The 23347-nt window shown below is 43.0% G+C and overlaps 2 protein-coding genes across 4 annotated transcripts; both read left to right on the top strand.

Moving 5' to 3' along the window:
* Window positions 1-385: 385 nt before the first annotated feature.
* Window positions 386-12411, top strand: pde1cb (phosphodiesterase 1C, calmodulin-dependent b). Its single transcript, XM_047027799.1, has 15 exons — window positions 386-499; window positions 1396-1578; window positions 2318-2384; window positions 2531-2647; window positions 3070-3210; window positions 4714-4814; window positions 5207-5335; window positions 5486-5587; window positions 6569-6689; window positions 7771-7852; window positions 7995-8115; window positions 8995-9170; window positions 9287-9517; window positions 9668-9730; window positions 9819-12411. The coding sequence occupies exons 2-15, from the start codon at window positions 1493-1495 to the stop codon at window positions 9833-9835; spliced, it is 1554 nt and encodes a 517-aa protein (XP_046883755.1). The 5' UTR covers window positions 386-499; window positions 1396-1492; the 3' UTR covers window positions 9836-12411.
* A 4610-nt stretch (window positions 12412-17021) lies between these two features.
* Window positions 17022-21825, top strand: neurod6b (neuronal differentiation 6b). 3 transcript variants are annotated; one of them, XM_047027800.1, is made up of 5 exons: window positions 17022-17353; window positions 18267-18339; window positions 18475-18583; window positions 19025-19328; window positions 19605-21820. In XM_047027800.1, exon 5 carries the CDS (start codon window positions 19606-19608, stop codon window positions 20605-20607), a length of 1002 nt encoding a protein of 333 aa, XP_046883756.1. In that variant the 5' UTR covers window positions 17022-17353; window positions 18267-18339; window positions 18475-18583; window positions 19025-19328; window position 19605; the 3' UTR covers window positions 20608-21820. The 3 variants fall into 3 exon arrangements, with proteins under 3 accessions (XP_046883756.1, XP_046883758.1, XP_046883757.1); XM_047027802.1 differs by having other exon boundaries at window positions 17041-17353; window positions 18267-18583; window positions 19025-19226; window positions 19322-19328; window positions 19605-21825; XM_047027801.1 differs by lacking the exons at window positions 18267-18339; window positions 18475-18583 and having other exon boundaries at window positions 17041-17353.
* Window positions 21826-23347: the final 1522 nt, after the last annotated feature.

Below are 23347 nucleotides of genomic sequence, written 5' to 3'. Positions count from 1 at the left end.
AGAGGCTGAGATTGCTCTACTGTAGATTGCCTTGCTGTTTGCCATTTGTGTTGATGGGATGCCAAACAATGTTTGCAATTGATCTTTGCCAGTTCCCAGGGATGAGTCTCTTGGTGGTCTATATTTGCCATTTTGAAATTGAGGAATAAGGCATCAAAAGATGATGATGGAGGTCTGCTTACCGATGTGTAAATATGTTCTTGTTTTCATAACTGTCAGGGACTTGCTGAACCAAACAGCATCAACAAAGATCTAAGAAATGATTTAAGAAAACAGATCAATATAATTGAATATTGCAAGATTTAATTCATGGAAATGTATATTACGATGTTGCAGAAAAATGAAGAATTTAAGTTTTCATGAAAGCTTTATTTCTTGGTTGCAGGTTAAGGTGCCTGGTAAAACAGTTAGAGAGAGGGGAAGCATCGCTCGTGGACCTGAAGAAGAACTTGGAGTATGCTGCCTCTGTACTTGAGTCTGTGTATATCGAGGAGACCAGGTAGGAACACTACTGAATATGTCAACATCAACCTACATTCCGTACAAATACACAGATTGGAAGGTCTCCAGGAAAGTGGTCTTAAAAGAGTTAGGGAACGCTAATCCTAACCCTAACCCAATACTCCAGAAGGCAAAACAATGGCAAAAAAGGGCAATGACTTTAGGTAGGGAAGAATCTACACTGATATCAACACAATGACAAATAAAGAAATATTACCCCAATGTTTCAACACGATAGATGACCAATGGTTTGTCCATATATACTGATAGGTTGGTTATGGGTCAGATTATCTCAGCTCCCCCTTGTATATGGCAGGATGTCTTGTGTCCTGCAGAGGCAGATAGCAGAGTGAGTCCTTCTGCTCTTTTCTGGTCCTGCAGCCCAGATATGACAAGGCTTATGGAATGATGTAACTCTGTCGTCATGCTGGCCCAAATTCGGATTATGGCGAGCCAGGGCATGACTATTGACATGTTTGTGAGGACACGTTAGGTGGTATTACGTCCAGGGCCTCAGTGGAGGCCATCTTCTGATGAGAAAAACAACATGGCTTCCAGCATTAAGTCTTTGCCTAATGTACTTTAAGTAACATTGTAGTGAAACCAGTGAAAGTTGCACCACAAAATGTAATTTTTAAACAATGTTTTAATTAGCTTGTTAGAATTTCAATGTTATGTCAGAGGTGATTGATTTAGTTTTGGTCTCAGACCAGAAACCAGCACTGTGATGTACTAATTATTGCTGATGGATTTATCTGTCCCGACCCTCCTGAGTAGGGCTGACTGGATCTTAATGGGCATTATAAAAAAAATATGAATGACTGATATACTGGGCGTCATCTCAAACAGTATGAACAACCTAATGACCCCCCCCCCTTTCCCTCCTACTCCCAGGCGATTGGTGGACACGGAAGATGAGCTCAGTGACATCCAATCGGAGTCGGTGCCGTCGGAGGTGCGTGACTGGCTGGCGTCCACCTTCACGAGGCAGATGGGCCTGATGCTGCGGCGGACGGAAGAGAAGCCTCGCTTCCGCAGCATCGTCCACGCCGTGCAGGCTGGGATCTTCGTGGAGAGGTGAGACGCTAGTCACGTGACACGCCCACCAGGAAGTGCCACGTCAGGGGACTCACACACACACGCGCTGACACACACACACACACGCACGCAAACAAATACTCAAACGCAGGCGTCCGTTGCACTGTAATAAAAACAGACATAACAAATGCCTTGAAATAAAAAAGAAATGGTACATGTTTGTGAATATAGACAGTTGGAAAGAGCAAAGTCACCATCCATCACTCCCAAATCTATTTTGCAATTCCATTACAAATCAGCTGGTTAGAATGACTGTGTGTGTACAGCCAACACACAATTCATCACAGTGCACCCGGCAGGCATGAAAAACCACAGTTTCTTCTCAATTCACAGATGAAAATGGCCTTCTTGCATCAAAGTGGTGTTTCATCAAGTACTCACATGATTTATTATTGCAATAGAAGTTTCGCACTATATGGTTATGCACCACCAGACCAGAAGATTCCTTGTAGGTGAAAACCTACTTGGCAACAAACCTGTTTCAAATTCAGATTCTGATATGTTTCAGGAAAACATGGTCTTGATTACAGTACATAGCAACAATACACATCATGTATCTTACTATAATATCAAATGAGAACTCTTGTTTTGTCCTTTACTTAAGTTGATGATGTCTTTGCATGAGCTGCGTTTCAGCGTTTAGCTTCTGGGTCCTGCTGAACCCGATGCGTAGAAGCCGCTTGTCAGCCTCATTGATGTCTTTATCCTTCTCAAACAGGATGTACCGTCGTACCTCCAACATGGTGGGCCTGAGTTACCCTCCGTCTGTCATAGGGGTGCTCAAGGTATCACACGCACACACACACACATATACATACACGCACACAGTTTAACACAGTTATTTGTTTGAAGTAAAACTGTCATTTAAAAAGGCAAAATAAGATCATAAATGATTTAATACAATTATTTTGCATGTTTGTTCCCCTGACAGCATGTGGACAAGTGGTCGTTTGACGTGTTTGCTCTGAACGAGAACAGTGGAGACCACGCTCTGAAATTCATATTCTACGAGCTTCTCACAAGATACGATCTCATCAGCCGATTCAAGGTGAAAACTTCTCGGAAGGCTTCAGTCACTGAATGTGTCTAATTTCTGTGTATGATCCTCATTCATGATGAGACAACATGAGAATAATGACAACTCAGCAAGTGGGTAGGTTCCAGTTCTTCTTTTCGGAGTTAATTCTTTCCTTTGTAGCTGGTTGGGTGGCAAAAGGAGGTAGTATTCATTTAAGTGTGACTAAGTTGATGATAGAGCACACTGCGATGCCGTGTAAAGAGTCTGAAAACAGTCTTACTCAAAAGATACTGATTCAGCATTGTTTTCATGGTTAGACACCGAAAGGCCTTGGAGCCATGTAGAATGACTGAACAGGAAATTACTTTAAAATTGGTGCACAGTCGTTGAAAATGAGAAGTGTTAGAGTGTAACCTCTAACCCTAACGTGGATCGCCTTTGCTACACTTCAGATTCCGATTTCGGCGGTGGTGTCGTTTGTGGAGGCCCTGGAGGTGGGTTACAGCAAGCATAAAAACCCTTACCACAACCTGATGCATGCGGCCGACGTCACCCAGACTGTCCACTACCTGCTGCTGAAGACTGGGATGGTGGTGAGACGCTCTCCTAATCTGACCCTCACCGTCACACACAGTCGTTCACACCAAGAGCCTCATTTAGTGACAGGATTGCGCCCATTTCAGGCGTGAAATAGCGGGTAAAGACATAACACCGTATTTACAAAGACAGCGTACTTGAGTAAAAACGCAGATTACCGCTGCTGGGAAGGTATAAGGGAGAGTGGATGCGTATATTTCTAGCTCCTGTTCGCTGAACTTTTTTTTTCTTTGCATTTTGCTTGTTCATCAAAGAATCCGTCAGCGTTTGAAATGTTCAAATAGAAATGGCTTCTTGACAACAATCGTTTCATTGTAGATTTAGTTAGTTTTCACATTTTAATAACATTAAATTCAAGCAACTCATTGTTGCTTATTCATTCTCAACTGTCATGCTCAACACAAAGACTTCATATTTACTGTTGTATTTCATGTACTGTTTATTTCTGCTCGTTTCTTTCTCCTCCCATCTGTTGTTCCATATTTGATGTCTTGCAGTCACTCGAGGGCTTTTCTGTCACTGAGCTATCAATACTAGCAGCAGAGCTGTGTTCAAGCTCTACACAAACAACTGCACACACACACACACGTGTGCACGGACACACACGCACACACACACGTACAAACCCCCTTTCCTCAGTCTGTTTATTTAATCACCTTAATAAGGTTCTAGCGACAGCTGTCGACACAGTGTGTTTTCCGTGGGCAGTGCCCTCAGAGTAACTGCATTAAGAAAAAGGGTTCCGGGGCCCCAGGAGAAGCAATGGCATCAATCATTCACCAGGGCCCTCCAGTCTCCAGTAAATCAACAATCAACAGGTCACTGAGAACACGGGCCCACAAGGAAATCTGGCAGAAATAAAAGGGCAGCCATCTTGTATTCCTGCTCTCTCCGGCTGATTAGTCAACACTATCGATTTTGAACCCCCCAATCTCGATCCCACACCCCGCTGACACACACACACACACACACACTATCCCATCACACAAACATACTCTTGATATCAACCCTTCATTTGGACCGGCTTTTGAGATCCCCTCACACTTCCTTCACACGTCTTCAGTTTCAGTTCAACCCTGAGATACACAATTATTTTAGAAATCAGATGACGTCAAACAGAGGGAGCCGCTGCTGTCTTTGTTGCCATCCCAACCCTGGATATGAGAACGCATTACTGTTGTAATAGGAGAAGCTATGGTTTCTGGGTACGCTTTATAGAGGTATTAAACAGCAATATAAAATCCAAGGAGCTATTCCTTTTTCTTTCAAGTGGCTGACCTCAGTCACAACGTGGTCTCAAGAAAACTGATTGGAGACAATGTAAGCATGATACAGTTGGGTGACGTTCTTAATGAGTATAATCTCTCTTCCCTTCCCTTCACCTGCTCTCTCTTCTGCTTCACTTCCCTCCTTCACTTCTCTCCACTCCTCTTCTCCTCTCCCCTCCTCCTCTCCTCTGCACTCTCCTTTCCTCCTCTCATCTCCACTCCTCGCCTCAGCATTGGTTGACTGAACTGGAGATCTTTGCCATGATCTTCGCAGCTGCAGTCCACGACTACGAACACACTGGAACCACCAATAACTTCCACATTCAGACAAGGTACTGGGCGATGATGAAACACCAACCTCACCAACCGCTGAGTCACCAATCAATGTGTTCATTTAAGCACAGTCGTCTTTACTTTCGCATCAGGGAATCCTGCAGCCTAAACACAGAGGCTAAACCAATAGCACAGTACATCAAACTCAATGACTCCATAGCCCCAGACCAGAGAAGTCACGCACAATTGTAGGGAATGCAGGAAGAACAAAGGTGGTAAAAGAGATGAGAGGGAAGGAGTTTTGGCGCCGAAAATGGCTGCCTAGGTAGGCTCTCCTGCCAAAGTAAATTCCTTGTCTGTGCAAACTTTCATGGCGAATAAACACCAATTCTGATTCTGATTCTACGTAAAGGAAATGAAATGTTTTACATGTGGATTCCTCCTCATTCAGGTCAGACACAGCCATCCTGTACAACGACCGCTCGGTCCTGGAGAGCCACCACGTGAGCGCTGCCTATCGCCTCCTACAGGACGACGATGAAATGAACATCCTGTATAACTTGTCCAAGGATGACTGGAGGTGAGGGGGAGAGGAGGAGGTGTGAATATTGCATGGATTCGGGATGTGAAGCCAGGGCCGTGGTGGTTGGGAACCACACCCTGCCGCCTAGCGCTCATCTCTTTTCCTCTCCACCCCTCCCTCTCCGCATCTCTCCCTCCCTCCCTGCAGAGAGCTGCGGGCCCTGGTGGTGGAGATGGTGCTGGCCACAGACATGTCCTGTCACTTCCAGCAGGTGAAGGCCATGAAGAACTTCCTTCAACAACCCGAGGGGTGAGTCAGAGGAACTTCCTGGAGTATCTTTCCTCCACCGCCCTCCGCTGTCCCTTTCGCCCCCGACCGCTACCGCTCTTGTCAATCGTGGCTTTCCATAGCCACAAGGTACAAGAACCTTGTCGGGTGACTCACTCCCACCCTCATGCTGTATCAGTCGTTCCTCCTGCTTCAGACGAGTAGAGTCGCTGTCGGAATGTACCGGATCCCCTAACCGTGGGGATGGAGCCATCAATCAAACCATCAAACGGCTTAGGAGTGATGAATTGTGAGAGCGATCATGTCTGCCGTGATAACCGGAGCAAGGCAAGGCAGAAGGGTCGGATAGAACGTATTCTCCTTGCAGGCACCACTTCTCTGGGATAGGGTAGGGTTTCTCTTACCACACTGAATCTGTCAGGATGTTATATTGCAGGGAGGTCGAGCTAGCTGAATTGATCTTCGATTACTCACGGTTGCTGGGTTTTCTCCATATTCCTGGTAATGTGCCACAGACAGAGGCTGGCATCGTGCCAACCGGAGCATCAGCCCTGGGCAAGGTGCTGCAATGACAGCAGGAATAGAGGGGAGCTGTTTGTGTATGCGCCCATGCACAAGCCTATGTGTGTAAAAGGGATGAGAACCCGCGCGCACACACACACACACAAGCACTGATAAAAAAGAAAGTCTTGCACAGTCAGCATAAATGTGTAACACACAATCTACTAAAATATGAAAGTCTCTCTGCTCCCGGCAAGCTTTAAGTCAGCTCAACCTAATCGGTGTTGCACCGTAGCAAATGCTGATGGGATGGTGTTGGTGAGGGAGGGGGTGGTCACTGCATGAACTGATGTTTCTCTGTGTGTTTGTGCGTTTCTCTCTCTCTTTCTTTTTTCTCTCTCTCTTTGTGTGTTAATGTGTTTCACTGTGTGTGTTTTTTTTTGTATACATCTCCGTGTGTTTGTCTGTGTGTTCACCTTTGGTGTTTCTCTGTGCGTCCAGGGTTGACAAGCCCAAAGCCCTGTCCCTCCTGCTCCACACTGCTGACATCAGCCACCCGGCAAAGAACTGGGACCTGCATCACCGCTGGACAGCCTCCCTGCTGGAGGAGTTCTTCATCCAGGTGGGGCTCTGTCTGGATCTGGGAGCTCTCACTGGGGTGGCGGGGGAACACTAACATGGCCACACAACTACTTTGGTAGTGGAAAAAATTGGTGTGGAAGAGGGAAGGAGAGAGAGGGAAAGGGAGAGAGATGAGGGAATGAGAAGGGAGAGTGGTTAGTGAATAACCGAGAGAGAGAGAGAGAGAGAGAGAGAGAGAGAGATAGAGAGAGAGAGAGAGAGAGAGAGAGAGAGAGAGAGAGAGAGAGAGAGAGAGAGAGAGAGAGAGAGAGAGAGAGAGAGAGAGAGAGAGAGAGAGAGGGTGGGGGAGTCTATCACCTGGTTATTTAATTGCCTTTTGTTTTTATCTAACATTTGTTTTCTTATGTGTCCAATCCTACGAACACTGCAGCTTTTAACTGCTGCAGTGTGGTCATTTAGTGGGCCCCGTGCTTACTCGCGTCCTTCTGTTTGCTTTTTTTTCGCCGAACAGGAACTAAAATCAACCCTAAAACGTTCTTGTGCTCCATAAAACATCTGTTTGCGTCTGCAGAACGACAACAGCCATTAAAGTGTCATAGCTTTTGCGAGGACTGAATATTAATCACTTGCCTTGTGGCTCACATTAGCATCCTCCTCACAATGTGTGTGCAGAATTGCCTTGGCAAATAAATAGCCAATAACCAAAAAAAGCTACTGTGGAGAACATAGCTTACTGCCAGGCTTGTCTCCCTTTCTCATTTGTTTGTAGCAAATCAGCCTGGAAAATGAAACCCATTTGTGACATAAAAGTGCTCCTGGGAGGAGCTCTAGTTGGATCTGTTGATTATGTGGGGGCTGAAGAGGCCCCCACTGGGGCACATGAGGAAACAGAAGCCTGTGGTCTGACTGGAGAATCAGCTGAAAGGAAAAAGGCCACAGATTGCATCACGCATGACTGTCACATGGGCTGTCTAGATAGTCTGTAGTAGAGCTTGTGTTGTTCTTTCTGTTGTGTGTGTGTGTGGTGTGTGTGTCTACACTAACACAGCGTTGTGTTTTATAGATAGAACACACGAGTGAGGCTGCTAATGTTGTTGCTTGGCTGATTTGACTGTCTCCAGGGAGACAAGGAGGCGGAGCTAGGCCTGCCGTTCTCCCCGCTGTGTGACCGCAAGTCAACCATGGTGGCACAGTCCCAGATTGGTGAGACGCACACATACACACACTTATACACTCAGTCACTCACACACACACACACACACATACACTCATACACACACACACACAGGAAGACACACATCCACTCACAACCCTTCTGTATTTATGTACTGCTCTCTGTCCCCAGGGTTTATTGATTTCATCGTGGTGCCCACCTTCACCGTTCTGACGGACATGACAGAACGCATCGTCACTCCCCTCATCGATGACGCCTCTCACTCGGGCCTCAGCGGCTTCAGACGCTCCAGGTCAGCCACTTCCTGTACCACCTCCTGTTCAACAATATGTGAAAACGTTCATTCCTAACACCACTTTAATGAGGAGTAAATCAGTTGACAGTTTGTCAGTCACACGGTAGACGGCATTCTAAACTCTGTGCCAGTGTTTTAAAGGAACAGCCAGAGATATAGCCTGTGCCAGGACCCAGCCACATGCCCTAACATGGAGGTCTTTAGAGACACTAATTCGATGTGACGTCTCACTGTCACGACTCTTAACTAGGGCCCAGCAGTGGGCCAGCACGCAAGACAAACTCACTGACAACAACAACAACAACAAGGCCTTTCATACATTTCTCACAGAGCCTCCTTTGACATGCAATTGTCCTTGCGTATCCAAAACTAGACTTTTAATCCATTGAAGCACTTTTGACCTAAACTTTCAGTCACTTTGTGTATTTTTACCGTGTGTTTCCTAACTGGTCTCTGTATGTGTGAGGAGACTGACTCTCTGGATAGTGTCGTGGGTGTTTGCACCTGCGCATCAATATAAACTGTATCTTTCTGACAGGGGCCATTACCATCACTCAGCAAGGCTTCAGTCTAGAGTTAACCAACTGGAAATCTGAATGGTGTTCTCTCTCACACTGTCTCTCTTTCTTTCTTTTTTTTCTCTCTCTTTCTATAACGTACACATACTCCCTCTCTCTCCATTACTCACTTTTCCCTCTATACATACGCACCTGTCTGAATATATTGTCGGAATGCGTTGTCGGAATATGAAGGGACGCAATCCATTTATTGCACTCAATCACCTTGGGGATTTCTCTTCTTTTTCTATCCCTTCCTTTCTCTCCATTTGTCTCCCTCTCTCTCTTTCTCTCCCTCCCTCTCCCTTTCTCTCTGTAGTTTGAACAGCATTAGTTCAGAGGATGCTAAGCAGGGCAGTGTAAAGAGCACTGGTTCTGATGGGAGCTCGCTGGGTCACTGTTCCCTGCTGACCGTGGACCTGAAGAACTTCAAGGCCCTGTGGAATGAGGAGGTGTACCAGAACCGGGAGCGCTGGAAGACCCAGGCCGCCAAAGGTAAACCTCTTTTGGGACTGCTCTGTTGAAGTCAAAACAAAGTCATCTTCAAGACATCCGTTCACACACGCTAACGCAGACACCCAACTCGCATTGTGTGTATTCCAACTGTCCAGAGGCTGAGGAGAGGGCCAAAAGAGAGGCCGTTGAGAAGGCCCTGCAGGAAGAGGCTATGGAGCCTGGGGAGGGCCAAAAAGTACCAGAGACAACAGAGTCAGCCTCCAAGGGCCCCGAGGAGGGGAAAGTCCCCGAGGCAGAGGAGGAGCTGGTGGGTGGGGAGGACCAGGAGGCAGGGGACAGACCACAGCCTGGGTGCTCCTCTGACAATCGGCAAACATTACAGAATGGTACGTCCTGTTACCTAGTAACCAATACAGAATGGGATGTCACATTAGGTTAGTAACCAGTACGGAGAACTATTTTGCTGTATGAACTATATTGGTTTTAGCCATAGAGATGACTCATAACAAAACGAGTTGTCGTCTCTGAATGTCTAGGAGCCCTGTTTGAGGGCGGAGATTCTCCAGACTGTGAGCAGAGTCAGAATAAAGCAGCTGTTGGTAAGCGGCCGCAGCGCTACAGTTTGTCGGCCATTTTGAGGTAAAGAAACGTGATACAAAATATTCCCCGGTTTGTTTCTCTTCACAGAGGTAGCGATGGACTAGTGGCCGACTGTTGCAGCCCAGCGGTTTGCTGTCAACCTGCATCCCACGCCTCTCCCTGGGAAGACTCCTGTTGAAAGAATCATTTCTGAGCGTTTACTGCCCTCTAGAGGACAATGATAAGAACTGCTCCTCTCATCATCTTTTTTTTGGGGGGGGGAGTCTTAATGAGTTCTGCTTGGACAACCCACCCTCTCATCCTTATCCGTCGGGTGACACGGATAAAAAGATGACAGAAGCTTTCTCAATCAGGACTATGGTGGTGATGATGATGATGATGATGATAATGATGATGATTGTGATGTTGAGCTTGATGGTGATATCTACAAAGTCCCAGCTCCAGCTCATTTCCAGATGCTTCTCTCCTTCCTCTACTCCTCTCTTCTCCCCTGGTGTGGCTCTGGACCTCTCATGTCTGTTCCCTGCTCCACAAGACACCAAACATAGCAGCTGCCTCTGCCTCATTAGGTTACTTCTGGCTGCTTGCAATCGTTAAGGCACATTAGGATCCTGACAGAACTCCTATCTCCCTTCAAATAATGTTTTCGTATCAGCGTTTTTTTTTTCTTTATGTTTTACTGAAGCCAGAGCTTTCCTTAGTCCACAAACCAGCCACACCAATAACTGCATGTTCTGTTTTTGCACCTCATTTCTATATCTATATATATATATATATTAAAAATCAAACAACACATTTTATTTTCAACATATCACACACTTAAATGTGTATTCTCAGTTTTTCTATTTTTTATCTTATACTTTATGTAAAGTACTTTTTATGCAATGTTAAAAAGGAGAAATGCTTTGGTTGTGTTTGATTTCCCTCTCACTGTATGTCCCTCAGAGGATTCCGTAGCTGTTCAGTCTCTGTCAATCGTTTCTTTTGCACTACTCTTTGCACTGCCTTCTGGCTGTAGAGAGTACAGTGTCTCTGAAGCTAGAATTGTTTTTCTTTTTTTTCTTTTTGGTAATAACTCGATACTTGTCGTTTTGAATGTGCTTTATTGTACAGCTAGATGATTAAGTCATCATTCTTTTGTGATGAATGTTTAGCCGAGTGTTTGGCTCAAACACTAACAGCTTTCTGGTTTATGTTTGCCAGATTTCAAAGACAATAAGACACATATACTCTGTGTATAGAAAATACAAATATGACATATAAATGACTGTGCATTTGTAAGATATAAAACAAACCTCTGCAATGCTGTTTTAGCTTCTAATGTGGAAGGAAGAGAAGCGGTTTTTGGGCAGTATTTGCATATATGAGTCTTTATTGATGTGCTCCTTTATTATTTGACATTTTATTTGGTGTACACTGTCACATTTTCTTCTTAATAAGCAAGAACTGGGGTACTGGAGGTATGTAGTATTACATTGGAACGGCAATGAAACCCAAGCTGAATTGTACAATGATTAAGGAACACAAAATTAATTTGGATATGAACAGGATATTGATAGCATGAATGGGACATAATATTATTGTGTCACGCATCAATATGCTGTAGCATCTATTTAAGACTGGATGTCTGTAGTCAAACCAAATGATTAAATGTGTGCCTATAATGTAACATAGTACTAATCATACATCTTGTTTCTTGGAATAGGTAGAAATTGCATTTAACTGTGTACACACACTATCCTTGCAGTACTAGAGAAAGAAAATACATACACATATCTACTCTAAAAACTTCTTCCATCCATTTCCAAAGCTTCTGTCGCTAAAGTAAACACATGATCACCAATTTTTTATCAACTGAAACTCTATTTTGTTTTGTACATAGTGGGCTCAGTAAGTGTGGTTACAACTCACATCCCTCGTATTTATCATCTACGTTTTCTGTTTAAAATACCTTCTGATTTTGCTCCTCCCCATCTGTAGTTTGATCCCATTACTTGTATGATTGTATATGACATGTTCAGACTGTGTGTTCTAATCATCACACTTCCATTGAAGTTTCCCAGTGTGCAAAACTAGAAAACATTATTGCTAAATGTTTTACACAAGTAGGTATGTAGTAACCTAATTCTCTCACGAAGGCTTGAAATTGGCTGATGACATATTGAAGGAAAAAGTATATTTTAATCTATACTTTTTTTCTGTATGTATGGAGCACCCAAAAAAACATAAAACTCCTGAAGATGTCATAAAACAGTTATCCGTTAAAGTAAAGCAACATGCACTGTGCAAGGGACCGATGTAGTCAATATCTTTGCTCTTAGTGATGCAGGTTATGTTGTACAAGTCCAAACACGGAGGAAACACATTTTTAAGGTGGCCTCTCTGCTCAATGTAATCCTAATTGTATTTATGACTGACTTGTACAGACATTTGTAAAGGTTATTATTACTGAGACAGTCCATCGTTGCTTGTAAAATCTTTGTTTCTTCATTTAGTTAGATCAACTCTATATGGCCGATATCTTACTGTTTTAGTAACTGAGGGTAGGAAAGTGTGAAACCACAGACAAATACTTACGTGCATTTCTGATCTCCTCACTGTGACTTCCTTTTGTGTGTGAGAGAGAGAAAGAGACATAGAATGTGTGTGCTTGTGTATGTGTGAGGAAGAGAGAAAGTGTGTGTGTGTGTGTATGTGTGTGTGTGAGAGAGAGAGAAAAAGAGAGAGTGTGTGTGTGTGAGCAAGAGAAAGAAAGAGAAAGTGTGTGTGTGTGAGTGAGAGAGAGAAAGAGAGAGTGTGTGTGTGTGAGCAAGAGAAAGAAAGAGAGAGTGTGTGTGTGTGAGTGAGAGAAAGAAAGAGAGAGTGTGTGTGTGTGTGTTCTTTTCCATGCCGGCCGAGCGGCCTTGTGTGCCACCATGCTACGTGACTGCACAGCCGTATCAATAAACCTGAAGTCAAAGGGCTCAGATCACGTGTGTCTGTCTTCATTTAAGAAACACAAGAAAAGTACACCGTTGATGATACTGTATGTGGATGCGGACATAGATCAACATTCTTAAAATGTGAGCATACACTCAGAGAATATATGAAGAATATGATTAAACCAGATTTGAAATAAATACTGTGCATCATTTAAAATTACCCAGGACGTTTTGATGAATAGAAACTTTGTTTTGGACTTAAAGAAACCGGTTAAGAGGAAAGCATTTTTTTACCGGTACTCGATATGGGAAAAGGTTCTATAAAGTTCACCACTCGGTGTCACTGTAACTTATATTTCCTTTATCTATAAAGGCTTCTTCAATTACAGACTTTAGAAACAAACACACCAGCACACACACACATAGACGTGCAAATACGTAGACTTCAAATGTAAGCAATGTTTTACTGCACACCATCCCTCATATAGCTCTGCATATAGGCACATGCACATATACTGGACACGCTAAACCTGTTTATGCGAAACATGCATATTCATAAGCAGATTTGATGGAATTAGTAGAGGTTGTCGATCCATTCCCAACACAACGCCAGTCTAGGCAGAAGGCGAACGTTAATTCAATTACACGACAGCTGTTCCTATGTGCCCATAGCCTCATAGTTTCTCCTTTAGCAGAAATCTCCTATTAAACCCCCCTCAATAAAGCATCTATAGCCAGCCTGAGGGGTGCAAGCATGCATCTAAATGCTACAAAGAGCACTCAGAAGCACTTCTTACCCTTACATTTTTCTCTAAAACATTGCACGCCTGTGAACTATTAGGTTCTTCGTGTAGTCTTGTGAGAATTGCCGATTATCTTAAATCATCTCATTTATTAACAAAGAGTAAGGATGGATATATAGAACTCATTGACTTAATGTTTGACTTTCTGGTACAGTGTGTTGGCAGGAGGATGTTGTTTTAACTGACACGCTCGTCTCCAGAGATAGTACCTTGTACCTGTACTTCTTCAGGTGAATAATCTGCCGAAATCTGTAGATAGGTGTGTGTGCTCGGTTGTGTGCGCATGTGTGTGTGTGTGCACGCCTGCACATGCGTGTGTTGAGGAGAAAGAGGATGACCTACTCATCTCTGGTTATGGTCTTGGGCAGAGCTCCAGAACTCTCCAGAACGAGCTCAGATGAATGTGTGGGACTGTCCCCCTGACCTGTCCCTTCATTACCTGTCTCCCTGAGTGCACTTCCACGTAATTCAATTACAGGACCACGATGTGGAACTGCCTGCTACTCTGCAGTGGGCCCCTTAATCAGTTTACTTTGCTCTATCAAAAAGAAAATGGCTGCACCTGTTGGTGAGTGTTGGGGTAATTTTCACCAAACTCTATTTAACTACTTGTGAGATTAAACGAGTGGTGGACCCCCTTGTGTGTCTAGTCCCTTTTACTTTTAGTTTATTACTTCATAGAGAAAAAGGGGATATTTTCCTGTGTTCTATACTTCTATACACGTCATCCTTTGAGACTCACAATCAGTATCACAGACATTAATGCATACATGCATACATACTGTACATACATACATACAAAAAACACAAATCAAAGCTTTTTTCAACATTAGACTTTCATTCTGCTCCACAAATTTATGTACGTCTTAGGCACCCAGGATTTATTAGATTATTTTGTCATAAATATTTGGTTTTAGTCATCTATATTTGTGCAGCAGAATAATAGTGCAACGTCGAGAAAGGCTTTGATTAGTGTTTCCATTTCATTATTTCAGAAAGTTATTTTTGCTTAATTTTATCAATTGTTTTGTTTGTGCCTATGACTTTTGCACAGCCCTGTACATACATGCACGCATACATACAGTATTATGCAAGTTCCTAATAGCAATTAAACCTTTACATCCCTTAAGGGCCTGTAAATGATCACAAGGCCCTGAATTGGATGGTGGTGGTACTCTCTCAGCAGACCTGGGAAACCTGCCCAAATGATAAAGAGCCCAGATTCCCTGATTCCCCAGTCTTGACTGGTGACCAAACCTCAAATGGGATCAGATCTTTTCTTTTGGCTAAGCTGCTCCCTGCATCATGAAGCTCTGGCAGAGGAGGAGAGTCGCCTGCCAAATGTAAGATCCTCTGTGGAGGGGGGGGGGGGGGGGGGGGGGGGGGGCGGGGGGGGGGGGGGGGGGGGGGGGAGGAGCAGACCTCTATCAGAGCGCCAGCAGAATGGCAAGGAGCAGACGGACAAGGTCGGGGCACACAGGACGACATTAGACTGTGATCTTGTCACCTACGGCTTTCTGGAGACAAGCTGTACTGATATTCTGCCGTGACGCTGTGGAACTGTTGTTATTTTTTGTGACACTTTATGGCTGGGTTACTCTTTGTTTTTAATAGGTTTGTGATGCTTTTTAGCTTGGCAGCTGTATGGTTCGTGAAAATAGACACACCCTGTATGATTGTTTAACAAGTAGGCCCATACTCACCACAGTTCTCCTCTGCCATGTCTCTGCACACGTCTCCCAGGACATGCATGGTGTAAACACATAGAACAGAGCAGAAACAACACACACTGTATCTGCACACAGCCGGACAAAATCCAGCGTGAATGATCCTTTGTCATGGAAATATAAAGTAATGTATTTCCATGATTAGTAAGACGAGTCAATTGATGACATGAGCCTTCCCATCCTTTTCCTCAGCTTTTTGAGGCAACTGTGACTTTTTGGCACCTGCTTGTTTGGAGACCCTGGATGCACAGCAGGTGGAGGTGAGTCACTTTTGCCCTTCACATCAAGCATGGCGCTGCCCAAGACTGGAAAACAGAGAGGAGCTTCCTGACCAACATGAGACACAGAGAAGAGAGAGAACAGGAGAGAGATTCAAGGAGAGAGATAAACTGTATAAAAACATGGTAGGAAGTCCACTTCACTCCACCTTCATTTCATTGTGGAGCTCTCTCTCAGATGCCACCCAGATTTGATGTGTAGCTTAATGTTCCGCCTGCTGTCTGTTGTTGGACACGAGGAGGCCTGATCTCACAATTTACAATAAAATAATGTGGGGTCTATAGCCCCTAGGCTATCGTTAGATTTTGAATTGGTCATAGAACTTGGAACCCGATTTGTTCAAATGCGAACATAGCCTACAGCATAATTATGTATTCATGTTTTTATACATTTTGAAGATATGAAAAAAATGCTGTGCTAAATTCAAACAGAAACGGGAGAAGTTTGTGCAGGCCTATGTAGCCTATATTTTCTTTAGGCCATTACGTATTAAGTAGCCTAAACCACTTAAAGAACATGCCATCATTTGATTGATTCAAAGTTTACATTTATTTTCTGAATATTAGGCTTAGCCTTTGTCACTGAAATAACTTCCCATATCCTCGCGTCATATGATTTGTTCACGTTTGTTACAATAATAGCATGAACAAAATTAACATGCACATGTTTACATGCAGGCTATCAGCACCACAATATTATATTAAATTAAAAGCTTTGATTTTTACAGTGGAATGATGATACCTGATACTTTTGTAATCGCTCGAGTTTTGTAGTGGTATTTTCGTTTATATACAGTAACAGATTGCCACAGCCTTGTAGGTGTTGGAGAACAGATCGGCTTTTGAAACGGATGCCTCAAGCAAGCAACAGAGATCTCCCATCTCTCGGCTTCTCTCTGTGAAAACAAAACTTAAAACATATTTTACATTTTCGAAAACATATCCATTATTCATATATACATAATTTAATACAATTAACACATCGCTGCCACCCACCTGCATGTAGGCCTACCTGCTTATATCTTATTTAATTAAATTGTGTTAGCATCGTGCGAGAGATGACAATGTCGCGAAGTCTGATCAACAATAATTTCTAAAGAAATTTGTACATTTGGATTTGGAATTTTGGCTTGGAAAAAAAGCCAAATTTCAAGTGTTGCCAGCTATCAAGGCTATCATCTCGCACTGCCAGCCCCTTTCACTGGAGAGCTGGTGGTTAGGTTAGTCCGTGAGGACTTTGAATAGGAATGTTGATACCAACTATCCTAAACACAAACACGTGCACGCGCACACAGACATATACTTACCTTTCCCACCGTCGCCAGGCCCACCTGTGTGGTAGGAGATGGGGCATTGTGCAGCTGAGAGGCCAAAGCAGCATATGGGGATTCTAATTGGCTAGAACAGCACAGCTGGAGGAGGACACCACTCCAAGACATAGCCTCTTATCATCAAACCTGCCGGCCTCCTCAGCCCAGCCTCGAGACTGAATGCTGCCTAGCCATCAGGAGGCGCTGCTGCAGTTACTGCTGGCGTGCATGCGCGTTGCAGAGGAGTTTTTAGGACAGAGCGCTGACGGATTGGTCTCTTGGAGATTTGTCTCGGCTTTTGATTCAGATTGGATTGCAAAGTATTTAAAATGAAGCTGAAGTCTAAAACAAAACAGAACAGCGCTCCTTTTCGATCTAAAAACTATTTTCACTTGAAATATTTTTTGAACGCCTTCAAACTGTTCAGTCCGCTGTGTAACACTTAATCGGCTATATCTTTCTAGAACTTCCTGCATCGACAGCACTGGCGGTCCCAGCGTGAGAACCTTAACAACTTAATTTGCACTTCTCCTCCTCACACCTTCTTAAAAGCTGGTAATGTGATGATTAAAACAACAGACAGGTAAGAAGTGTCAGCGAGGTTCAGTTTGAAATGAGACCATGTGTTACCGGTGTGACACGTTACTCAAAAGTGCAGCAGTGCCACAGCCAATTAAAGAGCAATTGAACATTTTCTAATGAATTAGGAATCCATTTACCTCGAAGAAGTGGCCATATATATATATATATATATACACACAGAGAGGGAGAGAGAGAGAGAGAGAGAGAGAGAGAGAGAGAGAGAGAGAGAGAGAGAGAGAGAGAGAGAGAGAGAGAGAGAGAGAGAGAGAGAGAGAGAGAGAGAGAGAGAGAGAGAGAGAGAGAGAGAGAGAGAGAGAGAGATTGGCATGATTAGGCTACTTCTTTTCAAAGCTCAAAAAGCTTTTAAAAAGCATTCAGTGTTTCCTGAATGACACGGTGAGGTGCATCAAAGCCCAAAAAACATTGTTGAAGGCGTTGCTTTCACGGTTATCAAGATTCCTACACCTTTACACAAAGTTCAGTACGGATTAAATCAGAGGATTTATAGACAAATTCTATCTGGAAAATACATAACATCTCTCTCTTTCTTTCTCAACCACACCATGATTTATTACCTGAAAAGACAAGAGAACTAATTAGTGCAGTAATTAATTAATATAAATTTGCATATTTGCATTTGCAATTAGTGCAGTCAACTGATTAGTCTGAGATTGGGAGTTTGACTCATCAGATGCACGCGTGTGTGCTGGACCAGAACGCTCAGAAAGCTCAGAACGCCAGCTGAGGCATTTTGGGGGGCAGGCAGTGATGAAGGAGAAGGCCTTTATGTGTGTGTGTGTGTCTGTGTGTGTGTCTGTGTGTGACAGAATGTACTCTCCACAGCTCAGGCTGTCACACACAAGTATTAAATTAAGGTGATTTCACATTATGCATTCTGTCATTGTTTAAAGCAGTAGACTCTTCTTCAAACTGAGGCAGGGGCAACAACAAAAAAATTGGCACTGTAATTACAGCACTAAATTATAAGTAAGTCAAGCATTTGTTGATCAGAGTCGTACAGTAGTGCCCAGGATTTGGAAATTGATTATGCATTCTTATCACATTCTTTGCGACAAGGTCATTCACATACATATTTGTGTGTGTGTGTGTGTGCTTGAACAGGCTGACTGGAGAGTGCATATACCCATATCCACAACCAGCTGTGCCCCTGTGTAGATTTGGCCAAGTGCCATTGGGCCCTCTCCATGGGGTGTATTTAATGTCTGCAGAGGTACTGGAGCTAACCAACACTATAGGAGCTTCTGCAACTCAACGCCCTCAGACTGCTCCCCAGTTGCTGCCATTTATTCTTTAATATGACAATAATAAGCAATACAGGAAATATATTATAGACCTGATACAAGTACATCAGCTACATTGTTCTAAATGCCATGTCTCTTTATTACACCCAGTTCAGACACACATACGCACAAATACTCACACATACAGAAGCAAGCACATATTGACTTATGTTTAAATTCTAGAAATGCTTATTTTTCCTTGACTGTATTGCATGTTACAAACACAGTGCAAGTCAATATTTTCAATTTAACGGAGAAACTCCTTGACTGAAATAGACTCTCCAATTGTCTGACAAGGCTGATATTAGCTGTTATCCATCCTTGGTCTGTGTTTTTGACGGTAAACGTGGGGCTCCCGGTGCCCATTACAGGAGATGCCAGATGATCAGTGAGGAATGGAGGTCTCAGGGGACAGCAACCACGTGACCAGCGCTGCCACAAGACGTCAGCGGCAGATGGCATGGGTACCCGCTCTGGCGGTTGGCATGAGTGTCATTCCTCAAAGAGAGAGAGAGAGTGGGAGAGGAGCACGAAAAGAGAAAGAGGGGGAATAAAGAGAGAAGCTACTTGAAGGTATATTTCATTTATTTCGTTGACTGGGAGAAAAAGAGTTTTGTGGTGCAAATACTAAAAGGATATTTTGGAACATGCATGCTGCACGCTAACAGATTTCAGGTGAGCTACCTTTATTATGGTTTGAGCTTTGCTAGTGTAGCTTATCATGATCTCAAATGCATGTTTTTGCCTATACTATGAATTTTGATTTAAGAACATTTGTCTATGTTTATTATAAGACTTTTGGCATTTCTTGAGCCAAATAATTTCATAGCATGGGGTAGAATTCTCCTCTACTTAAAGGGGGGCAAGGGGCGTCTGTCACTGGTCAATTGACTAACAACATTTAGGGTAACCATACGTCACAATTTTGTTCCGCTTCGTGTTGTTTTCCAGGATGTTGACTTTACCGTTCGAAGAACAAGATATGATGTGTGAGCCCAGGTTCGGTGCAAATTATCCTCGCGAAAGCTTACCTGTGAACCTCGACCGGGAGCCGACTAGACAACACTTTGATGAAATGTCCAATTCGGAAACTAGAGACGAAGACGATGACATTTCAGATAGGGAAGAAGAAGATAGAGAGGACGAGAATGAAAACGACCTCCCAAAAAAGAGAGGGCCGCGTAAAAAGAAGACCAAAGTGAGGAATGAAAGGGTCAAAGTTAGACGCCAGGAAGCTAATGCGCGGGAGCGCAGCCGAATGCACGGACTCAATGACGCACTGGAGAGCTTACGCAAGGTCGTGCCATGTTACTCTAAAACTCAAAAATTGTCCAAAATAGAAACACTTCGACTGGCAAAGAATTACATCTGGGCCTTATCAGAGACTCTGAGCGCAGGGAAAAAACCGGATCTGCTCGCCTTTGTGCAAACCTTGTGCAAAGGATTATCGCAACCGACCACTAACTTGGTGGCTGGCTGTTTGCAACTGAACGCCAGAAATTTCCTCACAGATCCCAATGGCGATGTCATGTTTTCTGCTAGGCCGCCTTACGATACCATATACCCGTACCCGAGCTCTGACATAAACACACCCGCCGGCAACAGCAGCAGCACATTGGACAGCTCCAAGCCCTTTCGACACTACAACTACGGTGGTGCTTACGAGCCCTATTATGAAAACGCGTCCCCCGAGAGTGGGAGTCCACACTTCGATGGTCAGCTAAGTCCTCCTATGAACTTCAACGGGATATTTTCCCTTAAGCACGACGAGACCACAGAGTATGGGAAGAACAACCACTACGGCATGCGGTACTGCGCGGTGCCTGGGAGGGGGTCCCTGGGGCAGAATCCCATGTACAGAGTGTCCCCGGAGGGTCGTTTCCCATATGACTTGCATCTACGCAGCCAACCCTACCAAACACAGGGTGAAATGAACGGGTCTTATCACAATTAGTGGAACATAAAGGATGCAATTCCCCTCTGAAGCGGGCCTAACGAATTCGCTCCCCACAACAGATTCAAGGAGAACCGTTATGTCCGAATGTACGCTTCAGACATTTTTTACTATCAATTTGTTGTACCCAACCTTAGTGATCTGTAGGTTTTTCTGTTTTATTTATTGACCTCGATACTGTACACTGTATTTTAAACGTATGTTTATTTTTATTTGTTATCTTTAGTCCGTTTTTATCATTAACCTATCAGTTAGCCTAAACAATTGAATTTAAATGGGAGGGTCAAAATGAACACGTTACTTTGTGACTATTTCAACTAAAGGCTACACAACTCATCAGGGAAGTTCTTATTTATTTGTAGCCATTTTGATTGCAGTGAAGACATTGACTTCTTAGCAATAACGTTAAATTGAGCTATGCAACTCAGCAAAATGCAATCTCTCATTCCTTGACATATTAGCCTTCTTAATTCATTGCGCAGTTCAAGTAGTGACATAATTACATTATTAAGGTAAGCTGACAAACATTGCAGGACAAGACGACCTTTCCCGAATAAATGTTACATTGGTTTCATCCGTGCCATATAAGTTGAGCCATGCAGGTAGAAAAAAGTAAGTTGCAACAAAGTTTGTAAAGATGTTCAAGTGTAATAAGAAGAAAGAAAAAATGCAGAAAAATGCAATGTGAAACACTGGTGTATAAAGTTTCAAGTTGAATGTAAACGAATTATGTATACGAATTTATGAACAGATTGTTATTGGTTCGTTTGATCTTTATCCGTGTGAATATTGTGTTAATAATGTAATTCTTTCGGCTGCGTAAAATTGAAATTTCTAACTTTACGTGAAATTTCATGCATTCTGACTCTTGCCTATTATATTGTAGGCCTATTTCCATTTAATTCAAACATGAGAATCATAAGGATATTTCTATGTATGATGAGGAACTGTCTGGTCCTCATATTGTCTATTAGAAAAGTATGGAGAATCGAAGGGCCTTAATTTTATGAACTGGCAAGGACATCACCTGTTATGCAAAGGCATGAATATTTTCGTGGCTTGGCTGTGTACAGTAGCGGTTTGTTGTCCCAGTGTGAAAACTTGAAGACTTGTCAGTGGACAACTGTAATGCACTAAACGTATTTCTGCACATTATTAGTGATTATGTGATTAATATGATTTCAAATGATCTGTTTTGTAACGTCACATATGATAAATTATTGACAGTCGATTATTGTCAGTGAATATTATTTTCAGTTCCCCCCCTCTCTCTGTCTCTCTCTCTCTTTCTCTCTTTCTCACTCGTTCACTCACACAAACCCACATACACAATTATACAGACACGCTGTTCTTTTGAATAGCATTGTTAATAGTTTCATTATTATAATTCATACACATTTTAATTCTCTGATCAATCGAAATTCTCGTTGACACGTCTTTTCTTAAAAATCCATACTAAAAATACGATTTTTGTTAAGCCAGCTATGAACCTAGTCCTTTAACAGGAGGCCAACCTTATTTGCCATAGGCTAATACACTGAAAACATGCATAGTGTAAAACATCTGTTGTGATTACAGTAAATAGTCCTCAAATCAGGGGTGATGCTAGGATCAGACCTTTAGGGGAGCTCAGCCCCCAATGAGAATGTGACATCTGCGCCATGAAATTAAATACCTACTTTTTCTTCTCTCCTCTTCTTAAAGGTGCATGGATATTAAACCTGTTTAGTAAAGCCCTTTGAACCTGTAATTGTTTGTCATCTCTCACTAATATACACGTTTGCAAACTTACGTTGGAGCACTAAAACCTATTTAAGATAATCATAATTCATAATAATTCAATTTTGTAAATGTTTTTTTAGGTGCTTGAGCACCCCTAAATTGCCACTGCCTCAAATTCAACATGTCCCCTCTGATAAAGGAACAAACTCTTGTTCTTTTCTTCATCACATCTTAGTTCACCCAGTCCACGAATCATAAAATATTACGTTGTAGGCTATTCAAAATCTTTTTCAAGATTTCAAAACTGCTAACCTGATGTTGTGGCTAGAAATATTCGAAAATGAGCACTTCGATAAACTTACATTTCATTAAACTATTTTTTTACGTATGGGGCTAAGACGAAGTAAACAGAATCAGCTGAAAACATTCTAATATGTTTTAAAATAGTTTAATTTGACTTGATGAATGACACGCGACGACAAGCAGACGCGCTAGGCGTTTTGGCCAAGGTAGCTGGATGCCAGCCAGCAAGAGACAGCCTGTCGGTCCCTCTCCTCTCTTCTCATTTTTCCCCTCAACAGGAGAGAGAGAGTGAGACAACAAATCCCTTGAGAATGAGCAGTCTTGCTGGTTAGAAAAAAATGCGTCTGGAATAAAATCTACGGTGTTCTCTCAATTAACCAAATTATCTTGGTGACTACTTTTTACAGGTCACGCAATAAAACACAAGTGATACAATATGCCTTATAGCCCAAGTAAGTTTGTGTTACTTAAAAAGCAGTAAACTGTTGGAGAAAATACTAAAAATAGGCATCCAAGGGCTTAGTTATAGGAGCATGTCAGCTCTGTTGTTGTGAACTGAAAAATCACATTAATTTACTAAATGTGATTTGATTGAAGGGGTGAAGACTTTTGTCAAAATGGGTAAGATGATGACATTTTGACACGATGTGTTCAACATTGCGCAAGTGGCATCTTTAAAAGAAAGTTAGGTCTATTTAAGAGAGAGAGACAGAGA

This window comes from Hypomesus transpacificus, chromosome 10 (assembly GCF_021917145.1).
Source record: "Hypomesus transpacificus isolate Combined female chromosome 10, fHypTra1, whole genome shotgun sequence".
NCBI lineage: Eukaryota > Metazoa > Chordata > Actinopteri > Osmeriformes > Osmeridae > Hypomesus > Hypomesus transpacificus.
This window is presented reverse-complemented; position numbering and strand designations above follow the sequence as displayed.